This window comes from Oncorhynchus kisutch, linkage group LG5 (assembly GCF_002021735.2).
Source record: "Oncorhynchus kisutch isolate 150728-3 linkage group LG5, Okis_V2, whole genome shotgun sequence".
Classification (NCBI taxonomy): Eukaryota; Metazoa; Chordata; class Actinopteri; order Salmoniformes; family Salmonidae; genus Oncorhynchus; species Oncorhynchus kisutch.
Window position 1 is genome coordinate 26356640 of NC_034178.2, and position 21137 is coordinate 26377776.

The following is a 21137-nucleotide window of genomic DNA, read 5'->3' on the forward strand; positions in this document are numbered from 1 at the left end:
TACCTGCGTAATTGCGCACCCAACTCACTCAGGTTATTCGCTATATCACATTTGACATTGTCCATAAACTGGAGTTAATATACACACAAATAAAATCATACAATGATGGAAAAACCTGTGTGTTGTCCTTGTTAATGCAGACAGAGAAGCGCTCCAACTTCTTAATCATAGCCTCAATTTTGTCCTGCACATTGAATATAGTTGCGGAGAGTCCCTGTAACCCTAGATTCAGATCATTCAGGCGGGAAAAAACATCACCCAGACAGGCCAGTCATGTGAGAAACTCGTCATCATGCAAGCAGTCAGACAAGTGAAGATTATGGTCAGTCAAAACTTTAAGCTGGTCTCTCAATTTAAAAAAAAAGAAAAAGTGTCAATATTTTGCCCCTTGATAACGAGTGTTACATGGTCGCTGCCCATTTCATTGCATAGTGCAGAAAATACACGAGAGTTCAGGGGCCTTGCTTTAACAAAGTTAACCATTTTCACTGTAGTGTACAAAACGTCTTTCAAGTTGCCAGGCATTCCCTTGGCAGCAAAAGCCTCTCGGTGGATGCTGTAGTGTACCCAAGTGGTGGCGGGAGCAACCGCTTGCTCGAGCGTTACCACTCCATACCAGCCCATGATTTTGGAATGAGATGTTCGACGAGCATGAGATGTTCCACATACTTTTGGTCATGTAGTGTACAGCGCCTCAAACTGACATAGACCATGTGTGTGGAAAACCAATGGGAAATAACACTGGTAGATATAGGGTAACCTAACTTGCCCTCTGATCTCAGATGGATCAAGATGAGGTTCTGCTTCTAGAACTGCAGAACTTTCCTCCAGGGTTCCAGAGTTCGACATTTCTGAAGAGGAGAGCAGAGGGGAGTTTGATGAACCTGCCACAACTTTCAACAAACAGGCAATGAGTATACATGTATGAATACGCTTATACTTCATGTAACACTACAAAATTGTGTTTCATACATATAGCTAGTACAGTGAAAGTAAAACAGTGGCCGAATACAATCTAAACATTTTCTCACCTGTGTGTTTCATCTCCATGGGGTCCTCCTTGAGGTATCTGCCTAGTGTCTTTTGTAAAAGTTTATGGAAATCAAAATGTTAGTTAAACACACTGTTCTACATAAACAATCCTAATTAATCAACATCTATGTTTAGAACTTCTCACACTGACCAGTAATGTGTCCATCGCCCGTCTTCCTCTGCGTGTTAGGCTCACGTGTTGTCTCCGTTGTCAGTCAGCTCATCACTGGACCTACTGTACCCTTCACACTCCTCCAGAGATTCTGAAACCATACAGAGTAGCTCCGGCTGTATTTAAAGCATTTCGAGTATTGGTTGTTAACCAATAGTATATGACGAAGCCTTAGCGTAAACCAAACTAAAGAGGGACGTGAGACCAGCATAGTTGTACCTTATTCAGTGACCCCAAATAAGGTAATATTTTTATCTCTTACATTTACTGACATCCTCTATGAGGAGACAGCAAGCAATTTTGTTTGAGGTGTTTTTTTAAACTGTTTTTTTCCCCTCCAATTTATACTTTGGCCACAAATACCAATATAAGAGGAGTCAACATTAGTTGGGTATGAGTTAACAGAATATTATCTTTTAAAAGTGAGATTTACTTGCACCGGGGCCTCCCACACGTTCTATTCTGGTTAGAGCCAGTTTGCACTGTTCTGTGAAGGGAGTAGTACACAGCATTGTATGAGATCTTCAGTTTCTTCGCAATTTCTCGCGTGGAATAGCCTTCATTTCTCAGAACAAGAATAGACTGATGAGTTTCAGAAGTCCTTTGTTTCTGGCAATTTTGAGCCTGTAATCGAACCCACAAATGCTGAAACTCCAGATGCTTAACTAGTCTAAAGAAGGCCAGTTTTATTGCTTCTTTAAATCAGCACAACAGTTTTCAGCTGTGCTAACATATCTGCAAAAGGGTTTTCTAATGATCAATTCTCCTTTTAAAATGATAACTAGCTAACATAACATTGCATTGGAACACAGGAGTGATGGTTGCTGATAATGGGCCTCTGTATGCCTATGTAGATATTCCATAAACAAATCTGCCGCCAGCTACAATAGTCATTTACAACATTACAATATCTACACTGTATTTCTTATCAATTTGATGTTATTTTCATGGGGGAAAAAAGGGCCTTTATTTCAAAAACAAGGACATTTCTAAGTGACCCCAAACTTTAGAACGGTAGTGTATATTTCTAGCAAACAGAGCGAGAAGCGGCTCAAATAAGAGCCAATGAGCGCACAGCAACGGCTTGCACCTCAATCTCTATACAGTGCAGTGGCGCCCATCACTTATATTTCCAATGGTTTCAACATAATTACATTTTCATGCATGTCAGAACAAAAACCAAGCCATGAAGTCGAAGGAATTGTCCGTAGAGCTCCAAGACAGGATTGTGTCGAGGCATAGATCTGGGGAAGGGTGACAAAAATGTCTGCAGCATTGAAGGTCCCCAAGAAGTGGCCTCAATCATTCTTAAATGGAAGAATTTTGGAACCAGCAAGGCTCTTTCTAGAGCTGGTCGACCGGCCAAACTGAGCAATCGGGGGAGAAGGGCCTTCGTCAGAGAGGTGACCAAGAACACAATGGTCACTGACAGAGCTCCAAAGTTCCTCTGTGGAGATGGGAGAAATGTCCAGAAGGACAACAATCTCTACAACACTCCACCAATCAGGCCTTTATGGTAGAGTGGCCAGACAGAAGCCATTCCTCAGTAAAAGGCACATGATAGCCCGCTTAGACTCAGACCATGTGAAACAAGATTCTCTGGTCTGATGAAACCAAGATTGAACCCTTTTACCTGAATGCCAAGCATCAATTCTGGAGGAAACCTGGCACCATCCCACACGGTGAAGCATGTTGGTGGCAGCATAATGCTGTGAGGATGTTTTTCAGCAGCAGGGAGTGAGAGACTAGTCAGAATCGAGGGAAAGAGGAACAGAGCAAAGTACAGAGAGATCCTTGATGAAAACCTGGTCCAGAGCGCTCAGGACCTCAGAGGTTCACCTTCAAAGAGGACAACGACCGAAAGCATAAAGCCAAGACAATACAGGAGTGGCTTCCGAACAAGTCTCAGAATGTCATTGAGTGGCCCAGCCAGAGCCCGGGCATGAACCCAATCGAACATCTCTGGAGAGACCTGAAAATAGCTATGCAGCGACGCTCCCCATCCAACCTGACAGGGCTTGAGAGGATCTGCAGAGAAGAATGTGAGAAACTCCCCAAATACAGGTGTGCCAAGTTTGTAGCGTCATACCCAAGAAGACTGGAGGCTGTAATCACTGCCAGAATTGCTTTAAAGTACTGCGTAAAGGGTCTGAATACTTGTGTAAATGTGATATTTCAGTTTTTTATAAATTTGCTAAAATTTCTAACAACCTGTTTTACTTTGTCATTATTGGGTATTTTTATAAATTGAGGAAAAAAATCTAATTTAATCCATTTTAGAATAAGGCTGTAATGTAACAAAATGTGGAAAAAGTCAAGGGGACTGAATACTTTCTGAATGCACTGTACGTGGTGGGTTAGATGCTTCAGTACCTGAGAATAGTTTGATCTTAATAAGGTCATATGCTGTCCAATTGGCTCCTGGCTTGTGTCTTTCTTTCAGGACTTTCCTGCCATTGGCTGGAGGCGAAATGACCTTCCTGCCCATCACCCAGGTACTGGGAACCACACCCTTCACTTCCTCCTTGCTTTCCTTCCACACCGCACAGCACCAGAAGTCATCAGTGTTCTCATAGTCCTGGAACCCACATAGGTAGAAAATGTATACAAGACTTTCTTGATTATTACATTTATTATGAATGGTTTAACATTTTCTGGGAGGGACCTCACAATTCAGAAGAGGGGTGAACAGTTGAGGTGGTGGATTGGCCACAAAACCACACATAGCCTGTATAGTTGTCTGTTCCCAGAATAAATTCTATACGTTCTACATACTGAACTCGACTAAAGGAATATTAAGTCAGCCGACCACTGTGAAGCTGATTTTGAGTGATTATGAAGCTTTCCCACTTTGGAGCGTTGTTTCTTGGCATTGAATCAGCAGCTACCATCATTCACCCGACGTCGCAGATTCTAAAACCTTCTTGACGTCTAGGCTTAACATTTTAAGGGACGACTACCATCCAAAAACACCCACAACTAAATAAAAACGAAAAAAATCTGATGTTTTGTTTCAACAATTCTGACCTTTATTTACTAAAATACACAACACAAAAGTTTCCAAAATATCCCATTCACATCAAACTGTCCAAGAACTGTTTTCACCAAGATCACATTGCACTTCTGTTTATGAAGGTCACTAGCCTACACTAGGCTACTTGCCTAAAGGTCTAAAATGACAAAATAGCGTTATTCCGATTTTTCAAAAGGTATCAAAATGCAGTGTGAAAGGAGTCAAATGCTTGAAGAATATTCAAAGTAAATAACATTGAAATGCATTACCAATAGATGTCAGTCAATGAAGAGAATAGTTTGGATGTTTGAGTCCTTTGACTAACAAAATGTATAACAGAAAATTATATTTCTGTACTTGTAGGCTTACCAATTTAAAAATAATAATACATTTGACAATTTCTTTACATAGACAACGCCATTGAGGTAAAGTATTACATAGACAACGTGCATTCATAAAGTATTCAGACCCCTTGACTTTTCCCACATCTTGTTACGCTACAGCCTTATTCTAAAATTGATTAAATTGTTTTTTATACATTTTTGCAAATGTATAAAATAAAGAAAAACTGAAATATCACATTTACATAAGTCTTCAGACCTTTTACTCAGTAGTTTGTTGAAGCACCTTTGGCAGCGATTGCAGCCTTGAGTCTTATTTGCTATGATGCTTGGCACACCTGTATTTGGGGAGTTTCTCACATTCTTCTCTGTAGATCCTCTCAAGCTCTGTCAAGTTGGATGGGGAGCGTCGCTTCACAGCTTTTTCAGGTCTCTCCAGAGATGTTCGGGTTCAAGTCCGGGCTCTGGCTAGGTCACTCAAGGACATTCAGAGACTTGTCCTGGAGCCACTCCTGCGTTGTCTTGGCTGTGTTAGTCGTTGTCCTGTTGGAAGGTGAACCTCCAGTCTGAGGTCCTGAGCGCTATGGACAAGGTTTTCATCAAGGATCTCTCTGTACTTTGCGCCGTTCATCTTTCCCTTGATCCTGACTAGTCTCCCAGTCCCTGCCACTGAAAAACATCCTCACAGCATGACACTGCCATCACCATGCTTCACCGTAGAGATTGTGCCAGTTTTCCTCCAGATGTGACGCTTGCCATCCAGGCCAAAGAGTTCAATCTTGGTTTCATCAGACCAGAGAATCTAGTTTCTCATAGTCTGAGTGTCCTTTAGACACCTTTTGGAAAACTCCAAGCGGGCTGTCATGTGCCTTTTACTGAGGAATGGCTTCTGTCTGGCCACTCTACCATAAAGGCCTGATTGGTGGAGTTCTGCAGAGATGGTTGTCCTTCTGGAAGGTTCTGTCAGTGACCATCGGGTTCTTGGTCACCTCCCTGACCAAGGCCCTTCTCCTCCGATTGCTCAGTTTGGCCGGGCGGCCAGCTCTAGGAAGAGTCTTCGTGGTTCCAAACTTTTTCAATTTAAGAATGATGGAGGCCATTGTGTTCTTGGGGAGCTTCAATGCTGCAGACATTTTTTGGTACCCTTCCCCAGATCTGTGAGTCGACACAATCCTGTCTCTGAGATCTACGGACAATTCCTTCGACCTCATGGCTTGGTTTTTGCTCTGACATGCACTGTCAACTGTGGGACCTTATATAAAACAGATGTGTGCCTTTCCAAATCATGTCCAATCAATTGAATTTACAATCAAAGTGTAGAAACATCAAGGATGATCAATGGAAACAGGATGCATCAGAGCTCAATTTCAAATCATAGCAAAGGGTCTGAGTACTTATGTAAAGGTATTTCAGTGAATTATTTTTCTAAAAACCTGTTTTCGCTTTGTCATTATGGGGTATTGTGTGTAGGTTGATGAGGAAAATGTATTTAATCCATTTTAGAACAAGGCTATAACATAACAAAATGTGAAAAAAGTGAAGGGGTCTGAATACTTTTCAAATGCACTGTATGGTTGGGAAGACACATGTTTAAATCCTCATTATAAACCAGTAGCCTAAATATTTCCTACACCAGAATGGATTTGAACAAACATCTCCTTAAACAAACATCTTCCTTAAACAAACATCTCTGTTATAGGCCTGGTAGGAACGAACCATCTCTAGAATGTGTCACAAGGTGTCTTTTCACCTTGTTGGATTGACTGAAGCTTTTCCCACAGACGGGACAACTAAATGGTTTCTCCCCTGTGTGGACTCTCAGGTGTACCTTCAGGTGCGCCGTCTGATTGAAACGTTTCCTACAGATATGACATTGGTAGGGCTTCTCCCCTGTGTGAATCCTCTGGTGGCCTTTCAACCTCCCAGACGAGCTAAAGGACTTACCACACAAGCCACAGAGAAATGGCTTCTCCTTCGTGTGCATTCGCACATGTGCATTTAAATGGCCCATGTGTCTACAGGGTTTCCCACACACCTTGCAACACAATGACGTGTCGTGGTGGATTTGAAGGGAATTTGAATTTTCAGTGTGTAGCGGTATCTGTAGAGCCTCAAATCCTGACAGTAGTTCGTCACCACCTTCCACCCCCATCATACTTACACTGTTCTCACTCTGTGCTGCCGAAAGGTCGAGGTTCCCTGAAGAGAAAGTATTTGGGTCACTTGATGTATCATCCAATGGACAGACGCCCAATCTATCAGTCTCTGTTTTGATTGGATTGGAGGTTGTTGAGCTTGATAGAAAGCCTCCCTCTATAGTCTTCCCAGTGTGAGTTTGTATTTGGAACTGATGTGAGGTGGGTTGAGGTGGGTTCTGATCATAGTCATCATTTCCATCAGAAGGAACGAATCTAGACAGCGGGGCCAGTCCCCTAAACAGCTTTTCCTCCCTTCTGGCCCTTCCCTCCTGTTTCTCCAAAGTCTGTCCGAGGTCTGGTTCCTGCTTATGCCCAATGGCTCCCTCCTCCTCCTCAGATTCTACAGGAGAAAAGGGCTCTTGGTCTGAAAGTCAAGACGGGAAAACGTAGTGTTGTTAGCTAGGCACCTTTACTTGGGCATCACGACCTGCTACCACACAGTTCCGAGTTTGAGTTAACCAACTCACAGCTAGCGAGAAACAGAATGTATATGACAACTATGGGATTTGCTAGGCATGAATGCTAGCTAGTAGTCTCTGCAAAGAGTTAAATTATCTAGCTAATTTGCCAAGATAGCCACTGGCATATGGCACGTCAATTGTTGGTTAGCTGAAGCATAACGGCGTATTTCAGATAAAATAACAAATTACATAATGTGTGCATATTATCCTCGCTAGCACCGCTTGCTAGTCAGCAAACGTTAGCTATCTACTAGCCTATTCATAGACACTAACTACAGCGTCTATTCACGAAAGTATCTTCTGTTTTAATAAGAGCCCCGACTCGGTCTGAACGTTAAGTGATGCGTGGTGTAGTACGGTTTTGTTACCGTAAGGCCCTTATCTTTCATATCAGCGATAAAGAAGTCAAAAAACGAAAAGGTTCAATTACTACACACCTTTATAAGGTTAGGATTCCCACAATGCCATATGTTCATGTTTACAGCGTTAAAAAAATCATTAGACAGAGGCGACCATCTGTGCTAATCGGGTATCTATAGCATGCTCCGAACACCTTGGCCCAGTTTTTCACAAATCGCCTTTAAAACCCCGGGGTTATTTTTCTTAGAGCAAGCTAGCTACTAACCTGGCCATGGAATCCCATTATCGTGAAGCTTGCGTCTCAGTTTGTCATTCTCTCGCTTTCCCTGGAATATTTCCTCCTGGTATTCTAATATGGTCTCTTCCACTTGCTTATATATATCTTGGGCAGCTAACATCAACTTTTCTGTCAAAAATACATTTAGAAATTGTAATTTCGTCATTTTGAGGGTCGATGGTAGCCAGGGCACATTTACCCGCTAAACACAAGCGGAGAGGAAAGAGGCGAAGCGGGAGGTTCGACTCCGCCTAGATTATAGCGTTAAGCACACAACGTGTCAAGTGAGTATTCTTTTTTTGTTTGTTATGAGGGGCAACGAGAGTATCGAATTTGGTCAAGATAAAAGTGAATTGCTATTTTGATAGGTGAGCGTTATTTGATCTAATGGAGGTTTCATAATCTTTGGGTTGTTAACGGTTTCCTATCGTTCTTCTCTGAGCAGAACCCGTATATATTTCGTCCTGTCCCAGTTGTCCAACCAGCATGAAGTTCTGAACCGGTTTAACACCCCAAAAGTAACGGTTCTTATAGTTCCTTTTCCTTCATTTTGTACCCGTGAAATCAACAGTTTTACATTTTAGCTAATTACATTACTCCACCAATTAGCGTGGCTAAACGAGTTGTCTACATGTTTGATGGACAAATAAGTGCAGGGGTGAGATGGAACTGAAATTTCACGGGTGGGGAGAGAGAAAAGAGTGGACATGGAGGAGGCTTGGCTTGAAGCGGACGGCCGAGGGTCCGTAGGTTTTTTGTTTTTTCCTTTCAAATAAAACCTAGATAACCAGGTGAGGGGAATTCTTTAGAAACTCGACCATCCGTGGAATTAGTTTGACACGTGTGGTTTAGGCTATTACTAGCGTCATAACTTCTGGTTGTTTATTGAAATCAGTGGAGGCTGCTGAGGGGATGGCGGCTCATAATAATGGCTGGAATGGAACAAATGGAATGGCAAACAAATTGAAACGAACCTGGGTTAAAAAGTGTAGATATCGCCACTGCCGCTTGAGCATGCTTTTGGGGCACAATCGATAGCGCGCTCGACTTCGGGCTAGGAGGTTGAGGGTTCTAGACCTGCTCCCTGCCCGTTTCATTACAATGCCATTCCACTCATGCCGCTCCAGCTGTTACCACCAGCCCATGCTCCCCAAATAAGGGGCCACCAACCCCCTGTGATATTTTCTACATTAAATCATGGGCTAGATCTAGAACGTTCCCATGTATTTCCATTGTTAAAGCGGTCTATAGACCATCTTGTCAATATAATAGATAATCTTCGACACAACAAAACGCCTTGAGAATGTGACGCAATCAGAAATTGGCCCGCTGTTAGTTACCGTAAGTACTTAAGAACCTGGGGCAGTTGAAATAATTGTACCAGAGACAAATTCATTAGCACATGGAAAACAATAGATTATTAGCGTACAAAAGTGTGTCATAATACCCATAAAACCTAGTGATCTAACAGGGAAATGGTTCCAATCGTTTTTCCCCATAGGGGATTTTAGAAACACTTCAAATAAGGTCTGTGTTTCATGTAGGCTTACCCTGGCATGACGTTTTGATAGCCTTGTAAATTTCTAGGAAAAGGAGACTTGTCGATATATTCGCCTGTATTTACCCCCCAAAATGAAATAAATTCTCCTAATGTGGCTATCATTAAATAACTACAAATGCCACGATCTGGGCAAGACTGGCGAATCGAGGCAAAGGTAAGACTGGTATCTGGATTAGCTAGCTAATATTAGCTAAATGTAGTAATTCATAAATTGGCTACATTTCTTTGAAATTGACAATTCTGTGAACTGTTTTGTGCCAGTTTTAAATTGACACAATACCTGTTAGCCAAGATGTCAGCTAGAGATGACATGCAGGAGCTTGCAGGGATTTGTAGTTTTGCATGATGTCTGCTTTGACACTAATTAGCATTTTCGAATCAGAGTAAATAGAGCCAACTATATTGGTAAGTCACCATGTCTGAGAGATTTACATGGTTATCTAAACATCAAGTTTTGACACCACAGTGAGGCTCTATAGATACATTCTGGTATAGATGTATGTGGTACCTAAACCCTGAATCCCAAATCAAACCCTAACCACTTTTGTAGATCGGAAAGGATTGGATAGGCATGGGTAGCACCATCTTGATTGGGGATTGAGCTTCTCTGCAGTGGCTATCGAAATGCTTTGTAGACAACAGGTGTAGATTAACAGTAAAACTTTTACTTACAGGTCCTCTTCCAACAATGCAGAGTTAAACATAAGATATGAAAGTTAAGTTTGTTACACTGTACTTCTAGGTTAAGGATAGTTAATGTGTTCAAACATTCATTTGATCCACTGTCAGATAATGCACTCTAGCATTATTCAATCTAAAGCTCAGCTATGCCTTGTGTGGAAGGAACCTGACAATTTAGACAAGGTACTCAAAGACTACTTTATTTAAAAAATTACATTTATTACATAATGATACAACACTGTACAGTTGTGTGTGTGGGAGCAGCGGTGTCCCAGAATAAACTGTGTGGGATAGAAGGGGAGGAATGCTGGTTAAATTAGAGGGCCTACTGTAGTAGCCTCAGTCCTGAGAGGAGATAAAGACCCTGTCTACTAGTAACAACCCCAAGCACCTATTGCCCAAGACACTTGCCTAGGGGATTGGGCAATGGTTTGTTTCTGGTCCGGGCCATAGGCCTACTGCTTGTTCATGTTCCTCGTTCTCAGCTAGGCACTGCTCAAGTTCCGATAAAAACTTATAAAAAGGTAGAGACTTGCATTAAGTCTACCCCTAGATTACAAGCACTTGCAATATAAACTATCTAAAGTTCTTTTGATTCCAGGAGTAGGCTTGATCTGTCTGTAACAAAACGTATATTACACTTAAACAACTGGCCATCAAGAACATATCTTTACTATAGTGAATATACAGTATGTGCAGTGCTGAGCTCAGGACCAACAATCGGGAACAAGCAGCTCAGATACAGGGTAATACTGTATGGCTCAGCTGGGGAATCTGTTGGTCTCTGCACCGTGTTGGTCAAATTCTGTAGTGCGGATCATAGAGGACACTCTATATGCATCAGAGGAGGGGGATAGATAGTGGTCATATACAGAATTAGCAAACAATCCTTATCAAGGCAACATTTATCTTGCAAAATAGCAGTCTTTGCATTGAATCCTCACTGATAAGTATGTTTTTAATTGTAAGGTAAGTTAGGTGACTGAAATTCAGGTGGCAGTACACAGTTCTGCAATGATGATGAGAGAGGCAAATGGTCCTTTAACATCAGTTGTATCAGGGAGGCTTTAGGTGACTGTACAGAAACCTTGAATCGAGCAGGCAGGGCTATTGCCTAACCTACCTGACCCTAACTAACAAATGGTGAACATGTGTACTTATATCCATATTTGTAAACTCAAGGAATGGACAACTGTTTATAGTCAATGCCATGGTTAGCCATTGTTAATTAGAATTACAAATAAAAAACATCTTATGTACTTCAGCCAGCTGACTGAGGAAATAAGATTAGTGGGTTTTAGAAGCTGTGATACACTTAAAAAAAAAAAAAAAAAACATAAAACAATTTATTTTAGAAATGTGTAAATTGGCCCTGTGCAAATCGTCTGGGAAAAGACCACCACGTTTTGGAATGCTGCTTATTGTTGCAAGCCTGAACGCATCTCCGTTTCAAGGCGCATAGTGGAAGACTTCATTATCATCATGCTACCAAGTTCATTACTAAAAGTAAAGACTAAATCATTCAGAAAGACTAGCTACTAAGTCGTTCAATTTGGTGTTTAAAGATTCCCTATTATCCCATTCAGTGACAAGTACAAAAAGTAAATGGACACATACTAAATCGACTATACAAATCTACTGCATGAGAGAGAAACTATGGCATGGAGAGAAGTGTTAACTAGGAGATAAAACATTCTAAGAAAATCACAGAATCGCTAGCTCTGAGAGAAAGAGAAAAATAACAAGCCGTCTTAATGGCAGCAACTTTAGCTTTTAAAAAATGTCCCAATCAGTAATTCATTCATTCATTCATTCATACAGACTCAGTCGCTCATTAACAACCACCCACAACCACCGGTGGTCTCCCTCATTTTACTGCCCTGAGAAGTAAGTGCCCTCACGGCTGTGGGTCTGGAGATGACGTTTGATTTTGTCGGAGCGGCTGAAGCACTTTCCACACACTGGGCAGCTGTATGGTTTCTCTCCCGTGTGGATCCGCATGTGGACCTTCAAATGGGCCATCTGGGTGAATCCCTTCCCACAGATCTGGCAGCGGAACGGCTTCTCTCCAGTGTGACTCCTGGCGTGCTCCTGGAGCCTGCCGGAGGAGCTGCAACACTTCCCACACACCCCGCAGCGGTACGGCTTCTCCCGGGTGTGCACCTGGACATGGACATGCAGGTGTCCAACGTGGCTGAATGCCTCCCCACACACCTTGCAGCAGAACGATGACACGTGCACCTGGAGGGGGGATTTTCCACACTCTGCGGCCGCGTTACTGCCCTGGTCACCTAAATGGGAGGCCTGACCTCTGCTCCCACCAGCTCGTCCTTTAGACCCAGACACCAACATCTGTCCTCCGTTCTCCACTCCAATGATGTCAATGTTGTTCTCGTTGGAGCAGTTGGGGTTGACTGTGGCGAGGGGCTGCGGGACGCTGTTGGACGAAGATGATGAGGAGCCTCTGTGGGACACTTCTGACTTGACGTGTCTGGATGAGCTTCTGGGACCAGGGTCCCGCTCTCTGTTCTCCACCGACGGGTTCTGGGGCAGGTTAGAGGAGTGGGGAGGGTCCTGGGGGTATTCGTTGGTGACGCGGGGAGGAGTGAAGATGGACTCTGGGGTGCTGCAGGAGCCATGGCCCCGGAGTTGCTCGTCCCCCTGGCTGGACCTGAGCTCCCGTTTCTCCTTGATCAGGATGGGGACTCGCTCCTCATGGCCCATGCTGGGGCTCCACTCCCGGCGAGGATGCTCGCCATCCTCCTCCTCCAATAGTGCCATAGACTGACGGTCTGGATGGAAGAGAGGGAGGGACTTGGCAGTCATGATTTACGATCGAGGAAAAACACTATCAATTACATTTTACGTATCAAAGGAACTCGATTTCAGAAATGATAAACAAAACAGCTGAGTCAAATGAGTCTGAATCTCTGCAGCTAGCTAGATAACTTGTTGGCTAGCTAGTTAGCTGGCTAACGAACAAAGGTGGCTAGTTAGCTAGTTACGCGAAGGAGCTACGTTAGCGTAGCTACCATTATTAGCTTTCTGAAAAACATTAACTAGCTAACGTTAGTTCTCGCAACATTAATACAAGGGTGTCAAAAACATTTTTTTTATGATTGCCTTTTAGTTGCTTGGCAATGCATGTACCGTTACAACAGTTTAGCAACCAATTTGCTTTAGCGTGCGGCTTCGGCGCTAACTTTAACGTTAGCATAATAGCCTAGGCTAGCTACTAACCTGGCCATATTTCAATCCCAGCGTCTCGGAGTCTGCGTCTCAGATGGTCGTTCTCCCTCTCCCTGAGCGCAATCTCCTCTTGGTATTCCAAAATCGTGTCTTCGACAGATTTGTAGATCTCCTGGGCAGCGAGCATAAGCCGCTCGGTCAAAAATACGTTTAAAAACTGCAGTTTTGTCATTTTCGGGTCGTGGTTAGCTACAAGGACTCAGCTATCATCCAAAATGGACCAAAAAGATGCTCTCGTTGATCACGTGACAAGGAATGCCCGCTGTTACCGTAATAATAGGAAAACGCGAGGCCCTAAATCTAATGGGGCCAAAATATATGTTCAGCTCACAGCCTATTTGAGTATTATTGTTATCAATGGAATACATTCAAGATTTAGCAAAACGAAATGCCAGTGTATAAGTACGCGATACAGTCAACTCCTTATGCTGCGAGTTTATTTATCTTTTTACAAGAGCTAGATTTTTTAAAACCATTTTACCCCCAGGCTGTATCACAACCGGCCGTGATTGGGAGTCCCATATAGTGGCGCACAATTTGCCCAGCGTCGTCCGGGTATGGCCGGTGAAGGCCGTCATTGTAAATAAGAATGTGTTCTTATAAGTGACTTGTCTAGTCAAATAAAGTTTAAATAAAAATATTAACTCAATGTTGTATAATCATTACTAAAATCCAATTGCCTGCGTTACAGTCGTCATTCAAGGTCCCTTTTTGCCTAAACACAAATACGCCTCGCTTGCGATACGGTTTAGGAAACATTTGGAATTGAACTTCATAAGAGGAAGACAAATATTTTTTTAAGGCCAGGTATCACACCCTAATAGGGTCATTTCCCCCCCGTAATCATATCACAATCCACTTTCACCAGTTTAATGTAGACACAATAATACGTTTTTGTATTATGATTGTTCTGAATTGTCTTATTAAAATATGCAAATGTGGGGATCTCATTAAGTATATTTGCCTACCACGCAAAAAAAAGACACTTTCAATCTAAATATGTTGGTTTAATGTTGTTAAGACACTCCAGAACCGGATTTATCCAGAGTAAATGTTATCGACAAGACAAAATTGACAACATATCAACAATTCCCTTTAGGTAAGTCTGAAGAATAAATCTAAGGATAACCACACAATTGGCTGAATGCAGCTTTTGAAAATGAGAAAAACATTAGCTTTAACATTAGACATGCAGAAATCCGTAACGTTAGCGCTGCTATAGACGACATAGAAAATGAGAGAAATTAAGAAGCTAGCTACATCAAGACAAACCAACTGGGCAGTGAAGTGCTTTCTGGAATGGCTGTCACAAACGGAGATGAACATCGATCTGCCAACTGTTGCAAAACAGGAGATGGGTAATATTCAACGCCACCTGAATAAGGTTTTGTGTGATTTGCAGTTGCACTTTGGCCGAAGAGGCAATGAAGGAAATCGCAAACTGAAGACAGACTCATTCGTGATAAAATACAAAAATGAAGAAACCAAGAACCACAAGAACCACAAAAACACAATGGAAAGAGACAGAGAGAATCGTTGTGGCTGCATGTATGAGAACCTAGGGGAACAACTTTTGCCCCGTGAAAATGTGCAATTCAGTATCATAAATAACTGTTGATGCTGGACCATCTGGGGAAAATAATTATTGTTGTTTCTGTTCTGATCTACTGTAGCAAATGCTACAACGTTTCAGCGCTATTTTCAGATCCATGGACAGCGGCCCAATACAATGTTTTGATCCGACATTCTATGCACAGACCAGACGTGCGCTGTTTTCAGAACCATGGACAGCATCCCTAGAAACCAAGGTTCTGGAACTATCGCCCATCGCTTGGGCAGTTTTGGCTGTCTTGTTTTGCACAAAATAATAAAATGCAGTACTACAGGATATTTCTTAACGTAGCTATAACTGGCATGTTCACGTATCGCCAACCAGGATCAAAACTGACCATTACCTAACCATTTGGGTGGTCTTAATCAATCATAGCATAGTATGATATGGCGGTAAAATGCATCCAATTACAATTCCGTATGTTTACACATATGAATATGACAATGCCAGTCAATGCAAAAATAACTAACGACCGGCAGAGAACGCCTAAAATGCAACTTGATTGAATGGCTGCCTTCTCTCAATGCATAATCACTCCTCACCTACGTTTATAAGCATCGCATACCCAAACCTTATCGGGTCATGGTTGGCAATATTTTTTATCCGAAAATCTGTATAAAGCCCATAGGCTTAAATAAATGAACAAAAGTGAGAGACCACATTTGACATCCACCACATTTTTAAAAAATGATGCAAATCTTAAAATGACAAAAATATTTATTTTAAGCTAACTAATCAATAAAGTAGGCTACATTCAGACATCAAATATGATGTTCTCTATAATATATAAAGGGATTAGGGTAACGGCATACATGAGTGGATTTGGAGGAAGAAAGTTTATCCAAAAAATGGGGAGATCTGGACTAGGATTAATTAGGCAATTTTTACGAAATAGGCTTAAATTACAAACGGGTCCAGTAGAATGCATGCAGCCACCACATCAAATTATCCAGTCATATAAATGTATTGAAATAATACAAATAAATTCAAATAATTGAGGGTTGTCATCTACAGGTAAATAGAAAAAGACAGTAGTCATGAGCAAAGCTAGCACTCAGGCAAGGCTCAGAATTATTTGACTGTTTGCCTGTGTTGCCAGTAGTTTACTCGTTGAAGGTGAAGAAGCTAACGTTAACTGTCAATTTGGGTAATTATGTTATTATTACATCTAATTTACAAATGCTAACTAACATTAACGTTAAAATATCATAGCTAGCGTTATATCATCTAGTGTAGCTAGCTACTGTACCGTCGGTCGCCTGTATAGCTAACGGTAACGTTAGATTAGCTGTAGCTGCAAATGAATCTAGCGTTAGCTAACGGTAGATAGCTAGCAAACTATCGCACATATTAGATAAAAATGCAATTACGTTCAATCACGTTTATGCTATCGGGCCGCGGAGTTGTAATGATAATGTTAATTTAAGGACGGTTGCTAGCTACAGTAACTAATGTAACTAGCACCGATAACGTTAACTATCTAAAACTTTGGACTGGAGAACACACTTGTTGCTAGTTATTGCATTTTACTCGCCATGCAGGGCCGCATGACAAGCTCATAATCGTCGTTCATTCCTTTTATATAGCTAGCTAACCGTAGCTACATTAGGTTCAGGCGATATCGATCGAAATGTCTTCGGTTGGGGGGGAAACCCCAAGCAGATAAGACGACGAGTCTCACACAACGTTATCCATCTGTGCGACAAGGGAAACATTACTGATGAGCCTTACGATGTTTCTACTCTATTCTCCATATAGTACACTATTTTTGTCCAGGGTCTATAGGTTGCTGGTCTAAAGTAGTTTACTATGAAGGGAATAGAGTACCATTTGGCGTGTAACCTCAGTATTCATGTAGTCTTCTGATGTAATTGAAAGTACTGCACATGTAGAAGGGGTATTGAAAACTATCCCTGCCTGCCGCTCCCTAGACTTTCACTGTGTTCTCTATCATACACTGTACTGTAACTGTTTCCATTAAACTAAAATCATTCAGTCTCTGGCAGGATATAGGCTTGCTTCCAACAAGTATTTTTTCTATATGTATTCATGTGTGTTTCTCTTGCTCTTCTTTTCGTTCCTTCAAGAAGCGACCATCATGACTCCAACCGTTGGTCATCCGGGCCGGTTTCTGAAGGTATGTGGTGTTGCGCTCCCGCGCACATACCTAGCCGTGCATAGATCTGGAAACCATTTAACCTAAACTTCTCTTCTGTTTTGGTCCCATACCTACCATGTTGTAACAGCGTGAACCCCTACACATCCACAAATACTTCAGATTTTCCTATTGGTTGTCAATATCATCTTCAGGCTCTCCGGAGTAGTGCAGCGGTCAAAGGCACTGCATCACAGTGCTTGAGGCGTTACTACAACCCCGGGTTCGATCCCAGGCTATGTCAGAAACCGGCCCGGATGACCAACGGTTGGAGTCATGATGGTCGCTTCTTGAAGGAACGAAAAGAAGAGCAAGAGAAACACACATGAATACATATAGAAAAAATACTTGTTGGAAGCAAGCCTATATCCTGCCAGAGATTGAATGATTTTAGTTTAATGGAAACAGTTACAGTACAGTGTCACAGCTATGTCACAGCCGGCCGCGACCCGGGAGACCGATGAAGCGGCGCACAATTTGGCCCAGCATTGTCCGGGTTAAGGGAGGGTTTGACCGGCTGCGATTTCCTTGTCCCATCGTGCTATAGTGACTCCTTGTGGTGGGCAAGCTGACTTTGGATGCCAGTTGTACGGTGTTTCCTCCTGACACATCGGTGCAGCTGGCTTCCGGGTTAAGCGAGCAGTGTGTCAAAAAGCAGTATGGCTTGGCAGTGTAGTTTTTCGGGGGACACATTACTCCCGACCTTCGCCTCACCTGAGTTCGTACAGGAGTTGCAGCGATGGGGGAAAAGACAAACCAATTGGGGAGAAAAGGGGGTAAATGCAAAACAACAAAAAACACATTTCATCTTCAGGCTGAGAGACAATAGATTGGGCAAGAGACAATGGATGTGTCGTGTCCAAGGTTGTGGACATTGTATGAAAGGAACATCTCGCCTTGGAACAGGAATCCCATATCCAACTGCAAGACGTCAGCAACAAAGTCTTCTAGATAGTCATGTGGCCATGGTTAGCTGTTTCCACAAAACTGTCCGATGACAAATGGTGGATGCTTTGGGAGGTTCTGAAATCACATTTTATTTGTCACATATGCCGAATACTACAGGTGTAGACCTTACAGTGAAATGCTTACTTACAAGCCCTTAGCCAACAATGCTTTTAAGAAAAATGTGTTTCGTAAAATAATGGAAATAAAGTAACAATTAATTAAACAGTAGCAGTAAAATAACAATAGCGAGGCTATATACAGGGGGTACCGGTACAATCTGCGGGGGCGCCGGTTAGTCGAGGTAATTGAGGGAATATGTACACGTAAATAGTTATTAAAGTGACTATGGATAGATAATAAACAGAGTAGCAGCAGTGTAAAATACAGGCCTGGGTAGCCCTTTTTAATAGCTGTTCAGGAGTCTAATGGCTTGGGGGTAGAAGCTGTTGAGAAGCCTTTGGCTACCCAGACTATTTGCATTGCCCTCCCTCTTTTACGCTGCTGCTACTCTCCGTTTATTATCTATGCATAGTCACTTTAATATCTCATGTACATATTACCTCAACTAATCAGTGCCCCCGCACATTGACTCTGTACCGGTACCCCCTGTATATAGCCTCACTATTAACTCCAGTCTTCTTCAACTCTCTGCTTCTCTCAGCTCCCTTCTTAGCATCCGACTTGATTTTACGGCGTCACTGTCCTTTGCCATACCCCTGACGGCAGAGACCGACTCGGCTAATCTCGCCCATCCTCTCTTTTTGGTCTCTGCAGTGACCCCGGAGTTATCAAGTCTCCCCAACAGCAACCTTTTCCTGGCTGCTATTTCCTCCACCGTCACTTCAAGCTCTCGCTTGCTGAAGTTTGTATTGCGCTTGCCTTTGTTATCCATTTTTGTTTTTGATATAGCTCGTCTGATGGGTATAATGTGTAAAACACAACGTTTGTTTTTGTGTATAAAGGCTTTGCGAGCCAACAGAAAGTAATATTCGAGACATAAAGCAGATAAATAAATGTAATGAAATGGAAATGCTTTATTATAGTGGGCCAAATTCTATACTCCCTGTCATATAGGCTTATTTATTGGTTTCAAGCATGTCACTAATATTTACAAAGTTCTTAGGAATTATATTTTCAAAGTAGACAAACAGCTGTCTTACAAACTCATCTTTTCCCCTGCTTGCAGCCTCAACCGTCCACCAAAGTCTGTTCTCCTGAGCTGCCCTGTGATCTGCCATTCCAAAATACAGTGAGCAGTTACCTGCAAATAATTGTATCAATCCACACTGTCTTGTCTTTGGATCTCTTAACCTGTCCCAGGTAGTATAATCAAGTCTACCCAACTGATTTACAGAATGAAATATTTTTGTTTGTTTTTGTATTCTATATGTAACTCATTGTTCTATTTGTGAAGGAAAACACAACTGGACCAGTGGCACAGGAGTGGTTTAAAGATGGGCTGGAATGGTGGCCTCTTTATATAAAGACAGGAATACAATTATTGACTGTCAAGAAAAGGTCAACTCCAAACCCCCACAAAAAGCTGTAAGCAGTTTGCTCTTCCAAACAGGTCATTCCAAAAAGGCTCAGTGTACAGCCCTTCTGATGTTTGGATGTCCGGATGATGTTCTGATATTGTTAATATCACTACACATACCCACTAGTTGGTGTCTGGCACTGATATCTTCATTCATGCTGAATGGCGCCATGTGTTTTAACAGGCTTCTATTTACAGAATCATTGTAAAGCGGTAGGATGTAATTTGTAACATCAGACCTTAACACTTCAGAAAATTTAACAAGTGAGCACATTGTTTGACTATGAATTTCTCCACATTTTAATTTGTTTCGTCTACATTGCAGCAAGTGTTTTAAAATGTGTGGGGTTTTTTTGCATGATGAATGGTTTGCCATAAGTATTCAGCCTGCTTTCAATTGCAAAGTGGTAAGCAAGTGTAAACAAGTTAATGAATTGCCTGACTGGGCTGATGGGACAGTGGATGTGCAGGGATTTCTCAGATCAGAAAACCAGTAGCCTGTCTACCCATTGCTATGCTTGTTTTGACCAACCCACTATAAATTCTAATAATGATTCATTTACATATTTAGACCCTCATTGTCCTCATCACCCCCGCTGTCCTCGGAGGAGGAAGAATACCCACCCCCATGTTCATCTTCACCTCTGCCTCCACCAACCCCTTTTACAAAATATAGGCGCCCCTTACAGAGATGGTTTATAAAAGTTAACTCACCAGGCATTCTACTACCAACTGACCACTTACTTACCCTAAAGTAAACTTAACCCTAACCATTTGCAGTGTTGATAGTTTGAGTATCTATACGGTTTAGAATATTTAGGGACTGGTCCAAATACAGTGTGATCAACAACATGAATGAATGAATGATTGTTCACCTCAAGCCACAAGACCCAGTTGGAGACCAGAGATGGAGACGAGCAGCGTCAGTCGGGCATCAAGGGCCGACCTTTTCAGGATGTAAGTGTCCCTTACAGATGGTTTATAAAAGTTAACTCACTAGGCCTTCCACTACCAACTGACTAACCACTTACTTACCATAAAGTAAACTTAATCGTAGAGTATTTAGGGATCTGTCCAAATACATTGTGAACAACATGATTATTTTTAACAATTATTTTTGTTCTCCTTAAGCCACCACGCCCATGTATTTAACTAGGCAAGTCAGTTAAGAACACATTCTTATTTTCAGTGACTGCCTAGGAACAGTAGGTTAACTGCCTTGTTCAGGGGCAGAACGACAGATTTTTACCTTGTCAGCTCAGGGATTCAACCTTGCAACATTTTGGTTACTAGTCCAACACTCTAGCCACTAGGCTACCTGCCGCCCCATGAGGAAGCCTCTCTTGAATGTAAGCTATTTAATGAATAAAATTCAAAATAACAACAATAAATCTTTACTCCCTTTCTCACAATGGTACTCACACCGGTCTCTCAACTGCTGCACTGGTATATTTGGCCTCATCTTTCTATTGAAATCAGAAAAATTCCATTAGTACTAACACAAAGCAGTTAACGTTTTCATCTAACAGCAGTTGAAAGG

The 21137-nt window shown here is 42.1% G+C and overlaps 2 protein-coding genes and 1 long non-coding RNA gene across 8 annotated transcripts; 1 reads left to right on the forward strand and 2 right to left on the reverse strand.

Annotated features, from left to right (window-relative positions):
- Positions 1 to 525: 525 nt before the first annotated feature.
- On the reverse strand, positions 526 to 8041 carry LOC109890812 (zinc finger protein 287-like). Of its 2 annotated transcripts, XM_020482852.2 has the most exons (6): positions 7843 to 8041; positions 6720 to 7120; positions 3578 to 3782; positions 1184 to 1295; positions 1032 to 1080; positions 526 to 851 (listed from the first exon to the last, which is right to left on the reverse strand). In XM_020482852.2, the coding sequence occupies exons 1-4, from the start codon at positions 8018 to 8020 to the stop codon at positions 1225 to 1227; spliced, it is 855 nt and encodes a 284-aa protein (XP_020338441.1). In that variant the 5' UTR covers positions 8021 to 8041; the 3' UTR covers positions 526 to 851; positions 1032 to 1080; positions 1184 to 1224. The 2 variants fall into 2 exon arrangements, with proteins under 2 accessions (XP_020338441.1, XP_020338440.1); XM_020482851.2 differs by lacking the exons at positions 526 to 851; positions 1032 to 1080; positions 1184 to 1295; positions 3578 to 3782 and having other exon boundaries at positions 6032 to 7120.
- LOC116374189 (uncharacterized) lies at positions 8037 to 20823 on the forward strand. 5 transcript variants are annotated; one of them, XR_004209989.1, is made up of 4 exons: positions 8037 to 8138; positions 18835 to 18922; positions 19247 to 19380; positions 19475 to 20823. It is a non-coding gene; the product is annotated as an uncharacterized LOC116374189 (long non-coding RNA). The 5 variants fall into 5 exon arrangements; XR_004209987.1 differs by lacking the exon at positions 8037 to 8138 and adding an exon at positions 9062 to 9195 and having other exon boundaries at positions 18722 to 18922; XR_004209990.1 differs by lacking the exon at positions 8037 to 8138 and adding an exon at positions 9062 to 9195.
- Positions 10281 to 13631, reverse strand: LOC109890811 (zinc finger protein 468-like). Its single transcript, XM_020482850.2, has 2 exons — positions 13337 to 13631; positions 10281 to 12888 (listed from the first exon to the last, which is right to left on the reverse strand). The coding sequence occupies exons 1-2, from the start codon at positions 13515 to 13517 to the stop codon at positions 11969 to 11971; spliced, it is 1101 nt and encodes a 366-aa protein (XP_020338439.1). The 5' UTR covers positions 13518 to 13631; the 3' UTR covers positions 10281 to 11968.
- Positions 20824 to 21137: the final 314 nt, after the last annotated feature.